The following is a 13,883-nucleotide window of genomic DNA, read 5'->3' as shown; positions in this document are numbered from 1 at the left end:
CGTGCAGAGTAGTTCCTAAATGTGTTTTCTATACGTGGAAAATTGTAACTTCTCTTTGCAGTTATTTTTTAACTTGCTATTGTCCCACATGCAATATAATTATCATATAATTGCTGACAATATGAATACCTTTTTAATAGTGTGTATTCCTGAGGATTTAAGCTTTTTACTCTTAATACTTTGTCTTTATGCTTTTTTAACAAGGGTAAGTCTATCCATATAATGAATATGCACATCAGGAAAATGGCACAGTTGTTGGACAATTATCAGTTTTTGGAAAAAGTTGGGTAAGGTTACTGTTACAGAATCTTGTTGGGACTTCATACGTAGCTGTAGAGTAAATTGTAGCTTGTATAAACTACGTACTATGTCACTTCAAAACGTTTATCATATATCAAATGGAATATGTAAACAAAAGTCAAAGTATAAAATAGTTCCCACAGAAAAAAAACTTGTAAAGGCTTTATGACAATACAGAAATATTATGGGTAATGAAGTAATCCCATAAAATGCATTGTCTTGTATGGTGACCACAAAATCCAGTCTACAGGGTGATCATCCACCACGGCAAGATTTTGCTATATCTGATCTTGGACCACCTAATGGATTGCTGGTAACACATATCAATGAGACACAAGATCTGCCAGTAGGCGAGTTTTCCTGCTAAATGAAGCAACTAGAAAAGTAACAGATACCCACTATAGATATAGAATGGGGAATAAATAAGCTGATAGGTGACTGACATGTTTCCTTACATATATTTGCATATACACACAATTTTGCTAAAGTCATGGAATCACAGAATGGTCGGGGTTGGAAGGGACCTCTGGAAATCATCCAGTCCAACCCCCCTGCCAGAGCAGGGTCACCTACAGCAGGTTGCACAGGACGGCGTCCAGGAGGGTTTGGGATGTCTCCAGAGTGGGAGACTCCACCACCTCTCTGGGCAGCCTGTTCCAGTGCTCTGCCACCCTCAAAGGAAAGAGGTTCCTCCTCATGTTAAGATGGAACTTCCTATGTTCAAATTTGTGCCCGTTACCTTTTGTCCTATCACTGGGAACCACTGAAAAAAGACTGTTCCCATCCCCCTGGCATCCTCCCTTTAAGTATTTATAAGCATTGATAAGATCCCTTCTCAGTTTTTTGTCTTCTCCAGACTAAAAAGACCCAAGTCCTTCAGCCCTTCCTCATAAGATGCTCTAGTCCCCTCATCATGTTTGTAGGCCTTGGCTGGACCCTTTCCAGCAGTTCCCTGTCCTTCTTGAACCGGAGAGCCCAGAACTGGACACAATACTCCAGATGTGGCCTCACCGGGGCAGAGCAGAGGGGGAGGATAACCTCCCTTGACTTGCTGGCCACACTCTTCTTGTCCCCCAGGATGCCATTGGCCTTCTTGGCCACCAGGGCACATTGCTGGCTCGTGGTCATCCTGTTGGCTACCAGGACTCCCAGGTCCCTTTCCACAGAGCTGCTCTCCAGCAGGTCAGCCCCTGCTGTGAACAGCACATTTCATTTCTCATACTGCATTTATTTTTTTCTTACTTGATCTATAGAGAATAGAAATGAAGAAAATACAGTCTAAAAAGGTGCAAACCACAGAAGAATGGCTAAGAAACTACAGTTTAGAATCCTTGCAACTGACATTAGAGCATCTGATAAATGAAGGCAATATTATTTTGTAAGTGTGACACTGCCTTTTCTTTAGTCAGTCATAATTTGTGTGCATCTCTGATACTAATTATGCATAGTGTTCCAGGAATTCAAGAAACAGTGTTGAAGAGATAGAGTTTACAGAAGAGACTGTTACCGATTTTGAGTCCAGACTTTCTGAGTAAGTATCCAAGTTGTTTATGATTTTGATCTGTAACCGATTCTATATCCCCATTCCCCATGATTACAGGTACTGCCTTAAATCTTAATTTATTATCTCTGGGAACTTCAGCATTGGATCTTTTTTTCTGCTGAAATTTAGCGTAGGTGATAATTATAAGTCACTACAGCTGAGGTTTTTTTTATTTTTTAATGAAGATGCCTATCAACCAGGTTTTGAACTGAAGCAGTTAGCTCATTTTAGAAAGGCAGCTAGTGAATGGTTGGGTTTTCACAGGTAATACTGCATATTTGTGGGTTATGTTTACTGTAACTTGGATTAGTTTCAAGTCATGGATCTAGTCATGATATGTGGAAGTTAAAAGTTTTCTAAGTGATTTTTAAATGTGTGAAATCATAGCTAAACGTGTGCTATGCCTTCTGTCAGGGTGATTGAACTTTACCAGCAGCGAATTCAGTGGCTGTTGCGGGACAGCAGAAAGGTAACTTTAACTTCGCAGTATATTTTTAGTACTGTATATGGCATTAAAGAATAAACTAACTTTTGAACACTAGTGAAAAGTGGCTTCCAGAAAGCTTATATATTTTTGTTATTTACTGGGATATACATATGCAGTGATACTTGTTTTTCTTGATCTTTTATTGGTGTGCAGTTTTCTGCTTTCTAGATCTAGTCTTTTTCTTTCTCTTAGCAGTCTTAATCATCAGGACCTCTCAGTGTGATTTAAATGGGAGGAGACAACGCTAAGCTTAACCTCTGACTGGAGTGGAGCTGTCTTGTAGTCCATTGTGCCCCCTCTTGCACAGCTGGTTAATCACCTATTGTGCCTGAAGGAGATGCTATAGACAAAGTTATTTTTTATCCTCTCAAATAATTAATAGGTTGTCTTGGGAAGGGGGGGATATGATTCACTGGTAAGGATAAACTGGGAGCCAGTAGGCCTCTGTTTGTTTTTTTTTTCCTTCTTTTCTTTGTCACTGCATCATCTTTATGCTAAAAAACTTAAAGTGAAAAACCTCATATTTGATTTTAAAGTGGTATTGTACAAAATAAACAGTAAAGTTATCCAACTTTACATAAGGTTAGTATTTACGATGACTTTTCTCTTTTAAGGTGTTTGGCCACATAAAGGGAACCAAAGTTGGACTTCTGGTTGATTTGTCTCATATGAGTTACGGACCTAGACTACTGGATTTTCAGAAGGACCTTTTGGTAAGTCATAATAAAGCAGACTTTGGCAATTATAACATACTAATCAAGCTTTTGTATAACTACAATCTAGGAACTAAGTAGAAAAAAATCTGCTTAAATTCATAATATACAGTACAATAGACAATTTCTGTTGCAGAAAAGTATGTTTTAAATGTCTTTGAAAGTGTAGTCTTTCTTAATGTCTAGATCCAGACAAACTCCAGTATATACCATAATAATACTACTTTCCTTATTACTATTTGGAATTTTCTCAATTCTTGTACCAGCATTCTCTATGGAATAAACTTGCCTAAGAGAAACAGTTGTAAAAGCTAGAACCAAGTTCTATGTAGAGCTATTTATAGTAAATATAGTTTCTTTATGCCTTTATGTTTTATCACAACAAGGAACGCTTCACAATTTTTGGTCAGAACCTCGGTGAATTAATCACTTCCTGGAATCCCAAAAGAAGCTTGTCCTTTATTGTACTCTTTATTTTTATAAAATTTTTGTAGCAAGGAAGATACGATGTAGCTGTTTTACTATCTAACATTGAAACTTTGTGCAATTTAATTTCCTGCATTCAGGAATTATTTGACCTTAATTTATATTATCTGCATTTTTCATTTTTGTTTTAAATAAAACTCCTTCCAAAAAATTGGATTTCCACATAATCTGGTTGGCTTAGCCTTCATACCTGAACTGTTGTTTACTCCTATCCGTGAATATGTATTAAACATTTTTTAGTAATTGCTTGGTGGGTGAATATGCCCATTCTAGGTCAGTATGTGCTTGTCAACTGAGGAGAAAAACTGATACCAGTACAACAAATATTCCCTGCCTCCTGCCCCATTAACAGTTGGCTGGATTACCATCGGTTTGCAGGTTTTGTCTCTGTACTCCTTATGAAATATTTGAATCTGTATGACTTTTTGTTGGAAACTTTTCTCTGTGGTAGCTGAAAAAATTGCTGTCAACTATTTTTAGGAAATTACTATTTTTACTCTTTTACATAATAACCCTACTAGAAGCAGCATGGATAGTAATGCATTAACAATTTTTTATTTATTAGTGCTTAATAGATGAACAGCTGTGTTATAAGAAGCAATTGTACTGCCTCTCATTCAGTACAGAAATTTCACCTCTGTGGGAGAGTCCAAAAAACATCAATGTTCATGCGTAAGTTCATTTCTCTGAAAAATAAAGGTGTTACAAACAAGGTCTCCATTTAATTAGAGCAATCCTGTGTAGATGATAACTAGTGTTTTTCGTCTTGTGCCCACAGTGGTTTGTAAGAGGGAAAAAAAGCAATGAATTTTAAGTGCAGGCAGTGATTTCAAGCTGTCTGTTCATGCATAAAATGTCTTAGCAGCTCCTGTGGTTTGTCATAATCTTCGTGATCTATCTTATTTAGCACCTGCATGTTAAGTGTACATACTCCTTTTTCTTTTTTTCTCCTCCTAGGCTACATGAAGCAAGACAGTGGATAAAACAGCTGGAGCCTGGTCAAGGCTGCAATTTGCTGAAAGCCTTAAAACATGTCCTTATGATGAAAGAACTGAATTCTCTGGTTCTTATTGTAGGAAGCTGGTAAATTAGTTATCTGGCCTAACAACAGCTTTAACTTGGATACAGAATTGGTATAAGAATCTGAACTTTAATATCCAGGGGTTTTGTATTTTTAGTTCATGCCACTGAATTCTTTTATTTCTTCCCTTTTTTACTATTTATAAATCTTATATTTTCTGATACGAAGCTACGTTTTTCCTTTACAGATCAGTTACAGCGATAATATGTTGAGAGTCTACTAGCTCTAATTTTACTTCAATAAAATCCTTCAGCATCATTAAAGATGTCACTGAAAGCGTCCATGCCTCGAGGAAGATTAGATGATGAGCTAGATTTTGCTGTAAAATAGCATTAAACATTCAAAGATAGTTTTCTCTCTTTAGTGATCTTTAGTGATGCTGATGGGAAAACTTAAAATATCTGATTAAATAAATGAAGCCAGACTGAGATTAGATCAATTATGGGCTGAAATTCTTCAGTTCTACTGTCCTTGTTTGAAAATTTGCAGTACTGGAGTCAGGATTACAAGGAAAAGACTACAGTAAGGATTCTGATAGTGTTACTGTACCAATTTATTCATTGTATTTATTTTAAATGTGCAAAAAAGCAATGGTGTAAGTTTGACAAGCTTGATATTTAGGGTGATTGAGATTACATTTCAGCCAATTTACTGGGCACGCAGTGTTCACTTACAAGGTTCCAAGTTTTGCTTAGGTCTGCTTTGAACACAAAGCAAAAATTTATAGTATGTGCAAATGAAAACTTAGTATCTGTCCCTGGCACAAGTGTAGCTGGAAGAAAAGGCTTTTACTAGACATGAAGAACCATCAAAACTCAGGGAATGAAAGCTGTGTGGGTTGCTAAGTTCTAAACACAAAGCAAAATTTTAGTTTGATGCTTTTGGAAGACAATGGGCATCCTTACATACAGTTGAAGATCTGAGTTGAAAACTTTTCTATTGCAGTTTGTCACGGGGCAAAACTACAATCCCTGATTTTTAGCTTCGGGAGTTAGCAAGGAATAATTTAGAACGTTTCATCCATAAGCTATTATGAACTGGAATAGTATCTTAGTGCTTTTGTTTTCAGGACAGAATCAAACCCCAGTAGTAGTACCTCAGTAATGGCTGAAAGAGGTAGAGGAGGTTCAGTTATGCTAAATGACTGGATTACATTCCCATGATTTGTTATTTCATTCCCACTTAGTTTTCTTCCCTGTCTTCTTCGGTATGGCCTTTTTTACCCATTTTATTACTGTCATTGTTCATATCTCCCCCCCTCCCCCTTATTTATTTATTTATATCAGCCCTGATCAGTCTTTGGAAATATTGTCTGACTACGCTCAGCAGCGTATGCTAGGGAGAAAACTGCAGACTCATGCTGTTACGTATGATTGCAACAATCCTGCTTCACTTGTAAGTAATTGTGTTAATACTTACCTCCCTAAGTGTTCTGTCATATGTTTCCTATTCAGCTGCAATGTCTTCTGTCATATAGTTGTGGGCAAGCTAGCCCACTCATTAAAGAGTTCTTGATTTAGTGTTTTATTTTCTTCAGAGCAGATTTGCACATGTGAAAAAAATTTGTTTGGAGCATTCATCTTGGTTCATACCAAAGCCAGAAGTGACAACCAGGTGGTGTTGACAGACTTGGCAGCTGAAGGGAAGCAGTTATTTCCAGATAATCATCCTGTGTGTTTACAGAGAAGACTTTGGGGCTAAGAGCTGTTTTGCAGGTGAAAGCAGAAAAATAGGGTACTTCAAGTAGGCAATATTGCAGTAAGGACAAATGGGTAGGGAGAGGGACCATAGGAGAAAAGGCAGGGACTTGGGAGTGAGATCATATGACTATAGCAGTCTCTGGGATAGGAATATTTTTGTATGGAATAGCATCAGTGCAAGACCTAGCAGCATTGCTCAAATTAGTGTTGATTATGACCAATGGTTTGGACCTTAGCAGTGACTGCCTGGAGGAAGAGGAGGACAGAAGGATAAGTAAGCAGTTACTTTTGATTAGCTTCTGCATAGAAACTTGTTTTGCTTGTTGATTGCTCGTTTAAGCTTATCCCGAAGACATGTAGTGACTTAAGTGGCAGGGAGGACATGGTTGAAATCCTGGCTTGAAGAGAAGATTGGATGGAGTAAGGATATTGCAGTTGTGGGGAAAAGGATTCTAGTGGTAGATGGTAGAAGAGAAGGAGATGGGGGAGGTGAAAAGAGCAGCAAAAGATTTAAGAAGTAATTGTGGGCGGGTGAAGGAGAGCCTAATATTTATACTTGTAGACTTCAGTGATATGCTTTTGATCTGGCTAGTACAAGTGTGCCTTCAAAGGAAGAGAAAGTGACTGGCTTTTTAAGACAAGGTGAATGAACTTGACTCTTATTGCCTATTTTGTAAAATTCTTTACTGACTTAGTTTTTCAGCCATATTAAAATAAAACTGCTAAGACAAAAATGGAAACATAATTACTTTGGCTTTCTCACTTACATGTACCTCAAAGATTCTATCTCTAATTGAGAACTGAATACCAACAACCCATGTTGTCAGAAGAGACTAGCAAATCAAAGTAACTATTTATCTTCTTATTTATATATGTAGGCAGTTCTAAAGAACCTTGCAGAAGCTGTAAGAGGCCGTTATCATTGCTACTCTTCAAAGGGAGAGGTAGGTGACAGCTAGAGAGGCAATGCAGTTTTCTCTCTTTTTGATGACTCTTCACTTTCAGAAGGTAAACTAGTTATCATCTGAATAGAAGTTTATAGCAAGACCTGGTGCTGAAAGTTTGTCTTAGAAGTGCTGAGGCTGTGGTCAATAAACCTGTGGTTAATTCTTTCTGCAACTGAAAATACTTTCCTAAAAGTGCAATGAAATTTGCCAAAATTGTTCACTGACTTAAAGCTGATGAACAGGATGAAAGCAGTGGCTAATTGTACACTGATTCAAAGTGATAAAATAGTATCTTGTTTATAAAATGACAAATAACTTACATGCAGTGCATTAGATACATTTACACTCAATTCTGCTATGCCAGACAGTCTTGTATACATGCATGCACATCAAAGTAAGAAAGCTGTTTGGCTGATATTTGAATAGTAGTTAACTTATTTTTCCCCCTTTGATCTTATATGTACAGAATTTTGATAGCAGTGATGTTCAGCTGCTACTTCAGGAATCCCAGAAAGCTAAAGACCTACTCAAGAGACTCAAACAGACTTTTCAAAGAAGAGTTCGTGGCTCACTTAGTAAAATAGAAGATGTATGTATCTCTCTATTTTTGGATGTACTTTGAAGCATCAGAGGTAGAAGTTTTTAGTTTTCACAATATGAAAAAAAGTTTATGTGATTAATCAGGTGTTTTGATAAGTGAACTTTGAATATTATGTATTAGCCATCCATTGTATGAGCGAATTAAGGCCAAAACCAGTAAGAGAGACATTTTGCTAGACATTCTCCAAAATGCATCGAGTTTTATAAAGCAACCAAAATGCAATGAAAAGAATGTTGTACCATGGTCATAATGGAAATCCAAGACAATCGCTGGCCTAACTGTATGCATGATCATTTAAATGAAGTTCCAACAGCCCTTTAAGTAAAAAGATACTTACTCCGACCTGATTGAGGTGGACACTTAAATCAGTTGCAAAATCATAAGGAGTTGTCTAGATCCATTACTAGTGTTGAATTGTCTGTTACTCATCTGTCTCTGTGTTGGTCCTATCTTATTGGCACCATTTTTTCTGTAACACTTGTCTTGTTAATGTTTCTCTTCTTATGCCTTATTTGGCCAACATATTAGACACTCTTACCTTCTTTGTCTTTTCTCCAATAAAGTAGCTTTTAAGTGCTCTTGAGGAAATATGGATGAGGAAGAAAGAGAGTCTCTTGTGATTATTTTTTTTCTATGGATTGTTTGGATCATTTCTAGTTCTCCTTTGATCTGGTAGAAAGATTATTTACTCATGTCTGTCTTTCACCTTGTGCAGATAGTCTTAAGTGGAAATACGCATCTTTCTTTTGCCTTATTCTCATCTCTGTTCTTTCTAAGGGCCTGGAAGTTTAGAAAGAATTCACCTATGGTTGCTAAACTTTAATGCTAAAAAATTGGCAGCACCGTTTTACAAATCTGTGAGGATTTTTTTGATTAGCACAAGAAATAGTCTGTTCTCTGTCAGAACTACTGTAGGCAGTTGCGCGAGGTGGACAAATCTGATCCGAAAGAGGGATTGAGAGCTTCCATTGGGTATCCTTGCAAATCTGGTCATCTGACCTGAGACATTTCAGACAGGAGGCAAACTGGTCATTTGTGAATAATATTTCTAGTTCTGTTTCCCCTCATCCTCCATATTTTGTATGTATAGAATTCTTTCATCTCTCTTCCAACCTCATAATTACTAAGGACCATGTAGACTGCATATGGAGCAGAAGTCACCCTGAAATGACTTAGAAGGTCCGGTATCCCCAAGTAAAAGCTTGTAATTTCAGAAACTTACTAGTCAAAGCTTCTGTATGAAAAAACATCACAAACTTCTGTCCATTCATAAAACAAAGCTGTCTTACCCCTTTTTGAAATAAAGGAATTTTGGTGCCCCAGAGGAGTTTTTGTTGACTTGTTTCCATTGGTGTGAATGAAGGTAGAATGTGGTTCATTTGAGTCAGTGCAGGTAGAAAATGGAGCAGTCAGGATTTGATCTTTGTGTAATGAAGATCCTTTTCCTACTTACTTTTATTAGAGAAATGGTTGGTTGTTTTCATGCCAGTGTGTATAACCATGATGTTTTAATTTTCCTGTGGGTTTTTGCATTGTGGCAAACACAGTGAAGTTAATGGAACTTTGTCCCCCAAACCCCATTATTAGGACCAGATATAGCTGTTTTCAAAGTATTTTGCTTGTTAAAATCCCAGGACTTTGGTGAACATAAGACTAATATTTCATGCTGAATATTTTTGATTGAGGGTAAAAAAATTATGCTAAAACTTGCAAGAGTTTTTCTTAAAATTTGGTTTAGGTTTCCACAGAATTTGCAAATACAGCACCTTCCAACTTCTTACCAAAGCCTCCGAAGCATGAAGGACCATTAGTTATTCAAACACCATGTGTCCTGGCCAAAACCTCAGCAGACTGGTTACAGACAAATGGATTGAAAGGTAGCACAGAAAGAAAAGCTTAACAGGTATGAAACATGAATTAAAGACAGAGCATGTGTGTTATTTAATTTATTTGTTCCTTGCTATAGCTAAAAAGTTAAACTTCTATCAAGTTTTGGCTCCCAATGCTTTCTCTCCTGTGGAAGAATTTATACCTATTCTTAAAAAAACAGTGTCATCAACTCTATATAAGGTAAGTGATGGGGACCCTTTCTTTTTCTTTTTTTTTCTTTCTTTCTATTGCTACATCTTTCTAATGAAAATCAGTACTTTATAAGTTAGTGAAATTCTGCAGACCTTAACTGAAATTTGAGTCATAGATTCAAATCAGATACTTATGCCATTCTTAAGAATGATCCAGGAAGGAATTTCATGTTAATGTAGTTTATATAGGCTTCTGGCAACACATAACAGTATTATTTATCCTTCTAGAAAGCAATGATGCAGTTTGAGTGGTATGATGGAACTGTGAAAAATATCCACGTTGACCTGCCAGTATTATACAACTATCAGGTGAGTTGTCTATAGCGATGTGTCCTTGTCAGGGCTAGACTACCATCTAATTATTCCATATTAATTGTCCTGTTACGTAAGTACTTCAGGGATTCAAGTGTAGACAGCTGTCCGTGTAAATCTGCAGTGATCTGGTCAGACTTGGGACCCAGATTCCTATGGTAGTGAGGAAGGAGCCTAAGTAAGGGAAGGAGTCCATCAGTGCTGCTCATAAATACAGCAGTGTGCATTTTGAAATCTTTGTGTAAGAATGTATTTACATAATTCTACCCAGGTATTTGTGAATCCTTTAGCCTGTACATTGAAAGGGCACAATACAATACTTTAACAGAACTGTCCCATTTCATATTGGTCTAACCATTTAAAAAAAAAAAAGTTTTGCATTTTGTTTTATCCGTTTAAAAATCAAACAGGTTTTATGAAGAAGCATGTCGTAATTGTTACAGGCTAGACCAGGAAAGAATCAAGGCCTAGCGGCAGCATTCTAGGAAGTAGTGTAGGAGCAAGCTTTGATGGTTGTAGCATGACTTGAAAGATGTTGTGTGATGTTCAAATACACGGAAAAACTTCTTTACGGTGAGGGTGACAGAGCACTGGCATAGGATGCCCAGGGAGGTTGTGGAGTCCCCTTCTCTGGAGATTTTCAAGACCCGCCTGGATGCAGTCCTGAGTGATGTGCTCTGGGCAGTCCTGCTTTAGCAGGGGAGTGGGGCTGGATGATCTCTAGAGGTCCCTTCCAACTCTGAAACTCCGTGATTCCGTGATATGAAAATATGTGCAAAAGCACATAACATAGCAGCAAACCAGAGCCTCTTACTGTCACAGAAACCTAGTCCCTCAGATGTGTAGGAAACAGAGTCAAGGCAAGGGATTATTTTGAAATAAAAGTTTGGCCTTAAATTATCAAATTATTGACAAGACTGGTTGAATATGGGATTAAAAAAATATACAGTGACATGAGTTTCTTTGGTAGATGAGCTTCTCTCACCTACCAAAGAAATGAATGGATGCATGGATGGAGATGGGGAGAATGATGAAAAAAGACACAGTATTCCAGATCAATGATGTTGATTTGTGCATGTGGGGAAGCTGGCAGAAGCGTGTCTGCATTATGTATAAAGCCACAGGGTCTTGCATTAGCCTGTATTCTAGGTTTGGATAATGTGTGCATACACGTGAGTTTCTTTCTCCAGTGTAGCTTGGAGTGGATCCTACAGCACCCAGCACCAGCTCTCCTTTTTGAAATCGTGCTGTAATACCTTAACACCAGTAATGTAGTATAGTTCATATGGAGAGTCCAGTAGGATTTGGAGATACAGTTTATATTCTGAGTTCAGCATCTAATCTGTACTTTCAGAGACACCACATTAGCTTTTTCATTGTCTCGATCCTTTACTAGTGTTGAAGTTAAGAAACAACAGTTTCCTAAATTATTCTAGTTTATCCTCTTCCTCTGCAGCTTGCATGAAGGTTTGTTTTGGTTTTATTTTTCTCTCTTCTAAAGTTAGTGTGGTATGAGGAAACTGCACTCTTCAGGGACAGCTGGGCATGTGTGCACGGTGGTTTTAGTTTTGCAGCTTTGGTTTTGCAGCTTTATGTGCAAGGTGAAATACTGTGGAGGGATTTGAGTCTTGGGAAAAACAAGAGGACTGTGTCATTGTGCAACATGGCACCCAGTGCTTTCAGATCTAGAGCTCCACATTCTACACTAGGGGCAAGACAAGAACTGTTCTAATCCTGGGGCAAAAAGTAGCAATCACAAAATAGAAGCTTTTAAGCCTTGTTGGCTCTTAGTGGGAAATTAGTGGGAAACTATTTTTATGAAAGAGTTCAAGAAGTCTGCTTGTGCCCCACATTGGGTTCCAATTAATCTGTCGTGGTTTAGGCCAAAATCCACTACTGGGGACCTGAGGGACCCCAGATGGGACCGACAGATGCTCCCCTCTACCCCTCTTCAAAGAGAGAGGCAGAGGAGGAAAAAGAGACTTACGAGTTTAGAAGGAACTAAACTGCTTTAATGAAATATTAATATTAAAATAAAAAAAAAGGGAAATATATACAAAACCGTATCAAGCTCCCGAGATGACAATCACGACACCGTGACGGACAGGAACTGGATTCTGGATCTGGATTCAGGATCAGGATCACAGGCAGACAGAGTCCTCCTCAGACGTTGGCCATTGAAGGAAGAGCGCTGACCCTTTGATCCCTCAGCTTTTATACTGAGCATGAGACAGGTGGGGTGGAATACCCTGTTGGTCAGTTTTGGGTCACCTGTCCTGTCCGCTCCTCCCCGCAGGTGGGACCCCACTATGCTTTTCTGCTTCCGACCCTCCAACGGGGCAAATAAAGTTGGTTGGCCGTGGGGGTTATAGCAATGAGTATAAGCAGAGCCTCTCTGCATCCCATGCCCGGGCATCAGCTATAAACAATTGGTCTTATCACTCTGAGAGAGTGAACAGTGTCTGCACAACATGCAGTTAATTTCAGTAGTTAAAAGAGGCCCAGCTAAGAAGCAAAGTTACTGAACAAAATTGGTTCTGTTTTACCTCAAACCAGGACAGCTGATCACACCCTGATATGTAGAGTTCGGGAAAAAGGTAGATTTGTCCAATGATACCAACTGCCCCATTTAGTTTGAGAAATCTGTGTAATACTTATAAAATGCCTACTCTGTGCCTTCCAGTCTGTAACTGTGAATATGAAGGCTATTTCTCAATAGTCTTTCAGGCCTTTAGGAGTCCCAGTAATTCCCATAGCAAGCAGTGTGGAGTTTGCCTTGGAAGATTGATGGTGTCAGTGAAAATGATTTAATAAGACTAAAAGTAGAAAAAATATCCAGCTATGTACTCTGGCCCACCCTTGAGACAGAGAGGGAAATGTTGATGATAAATACAGCAGATGGAAAGTAGGCCAGGTAACTGTTTCTTATATGTGGTGTGCTCTAAATTGTAATCGAGTGGCAGAACAAGGAAATATCTCAGTGGCCGAGTCTCTCTGGTAATAGAAGTGAACTTTTAATTGTGTGGCTTTTTAGCAGGTAAATGATTTTTAAACTATGCAGGTGGTATTTGCTTTGGTGTCCCTCTAAAGAGAAGCTTTAAAAGAGAGGTTACAAACAATGTTGTAGATAGTATTACTGGTGAATTCACTAAGAACAGTAAAATGCCGTATAGATAATAGATTTGTATTGATTGCATAGTCTCAAATAAGAGCAGCTTTTTATTCCAAAACATGTTCATTTGTGTTAAGCACAACTGGAATCGTGTCAAGCACAACAGGATGGCAGCTCAGTTTGAAGAAAAGATCGGTGTCTTAAGACAACACTCTCTAGCTTCTTACCTTTCCTTCTAACTCCCTCGAGCTACATTGCACCCTGCTCTCTGCTGTCTCTTACCTGCATCTTAGGTTTTTGAACTAGCTGCACAAACCGAGTATCTTGCTTTGCATTTGTCTTCAGCCTGATAGTTGCCAGACGTTCTTCAAGAACATAGCGAGGCTGCTAATAGAGTTTCTCCTGGAGCTTGCAGATGAATTAAGAATGCTGCTACATCGTGGATGTTAGGATTTTTGCATATTTGCCGTGGTGACATTACTATGTAGATTACCTGAAAACTACTGGCACACCAGGAGAA

General features: G+C 38.2%; 1 protein-coding gene across 1 annotated transcript in view; it reads left to right on the top strand.

Moving 5' to 3' along the window:
• Window positions 1–222: 222 nt before the first annotated feature.
• Window positions 223–13,883, top strand: part of VWA3A (von Willebrand factor A domain containing 3A) — a gene marked incomplete at both ends in the record, with an annotated part of 31,728 nt that continues 18,067 nt past the window's right edge. Inside the window, 14 exons of the mRNA XM_082490331.1 lie at window positions 223–287; window positions 544–646; window positions 1,554–1,655; window positions 1,749–1,831; window positions 2,258–2,312; window positions 2,945–3,043; window positions 4,095–4,201; window positions 4,487–4,612; window positions 5,897–6,005; window positions 7,189–7,254; window positions 7,724–7,846; window positions 9,597–9,735; window positions 9,825–9,928; window positions 10,168–10,248. Coding sequence (XP_082346457.1) covers window positions 223–287; window positions 544–646; window positions 1,554–1,655; window positions 1,749–1,831; window positions 2,258–2,312; window positions 2,945–3,043; window positions 4,095–4,201; window positions 4,487–4,612; window positions 5,897–6,005; window positions 7,189–7,254; window positions 7,724–7,846; window positions 9,597–9,735; window positions 9,825–9,928; window positions 10,168–10,248 — 1,362 coding nt within the window. The remainder of the gene's footprint in view (window positions 288–543; window positions 647–1,553; window positions 1,656–1,748; window positions 1,832–2,257; window positions 2,313–2,944; window positions 3,044–4,094; window positions 4,202–4,486; window positions 4,613–5,896; window positions 6,006–7,188; window positions 7,255–7,723; window positions 7,847–9,596; window positions 9,736–9,824; window positions 9,929–10,167; window positions 10,249–13,883) is intronic.

Source organism: Vanellus vanellus (genome assembly GCF_965231255.1).
Source record: "Vanellus vanellus genome assembly, chromosome: 14".
Classification (NCBI taxonomy): Eukaryota; Metazoa; Chordata; class Aves; order Charadriiformes; family Charadriidae; genus Vanellus; species Vanellus vanellus.
The sequence above is the reverse complement of the archived record's forward strand: the minus strand, read 5'-3'. Positions and strand labels throughout refer to the sequence as shown.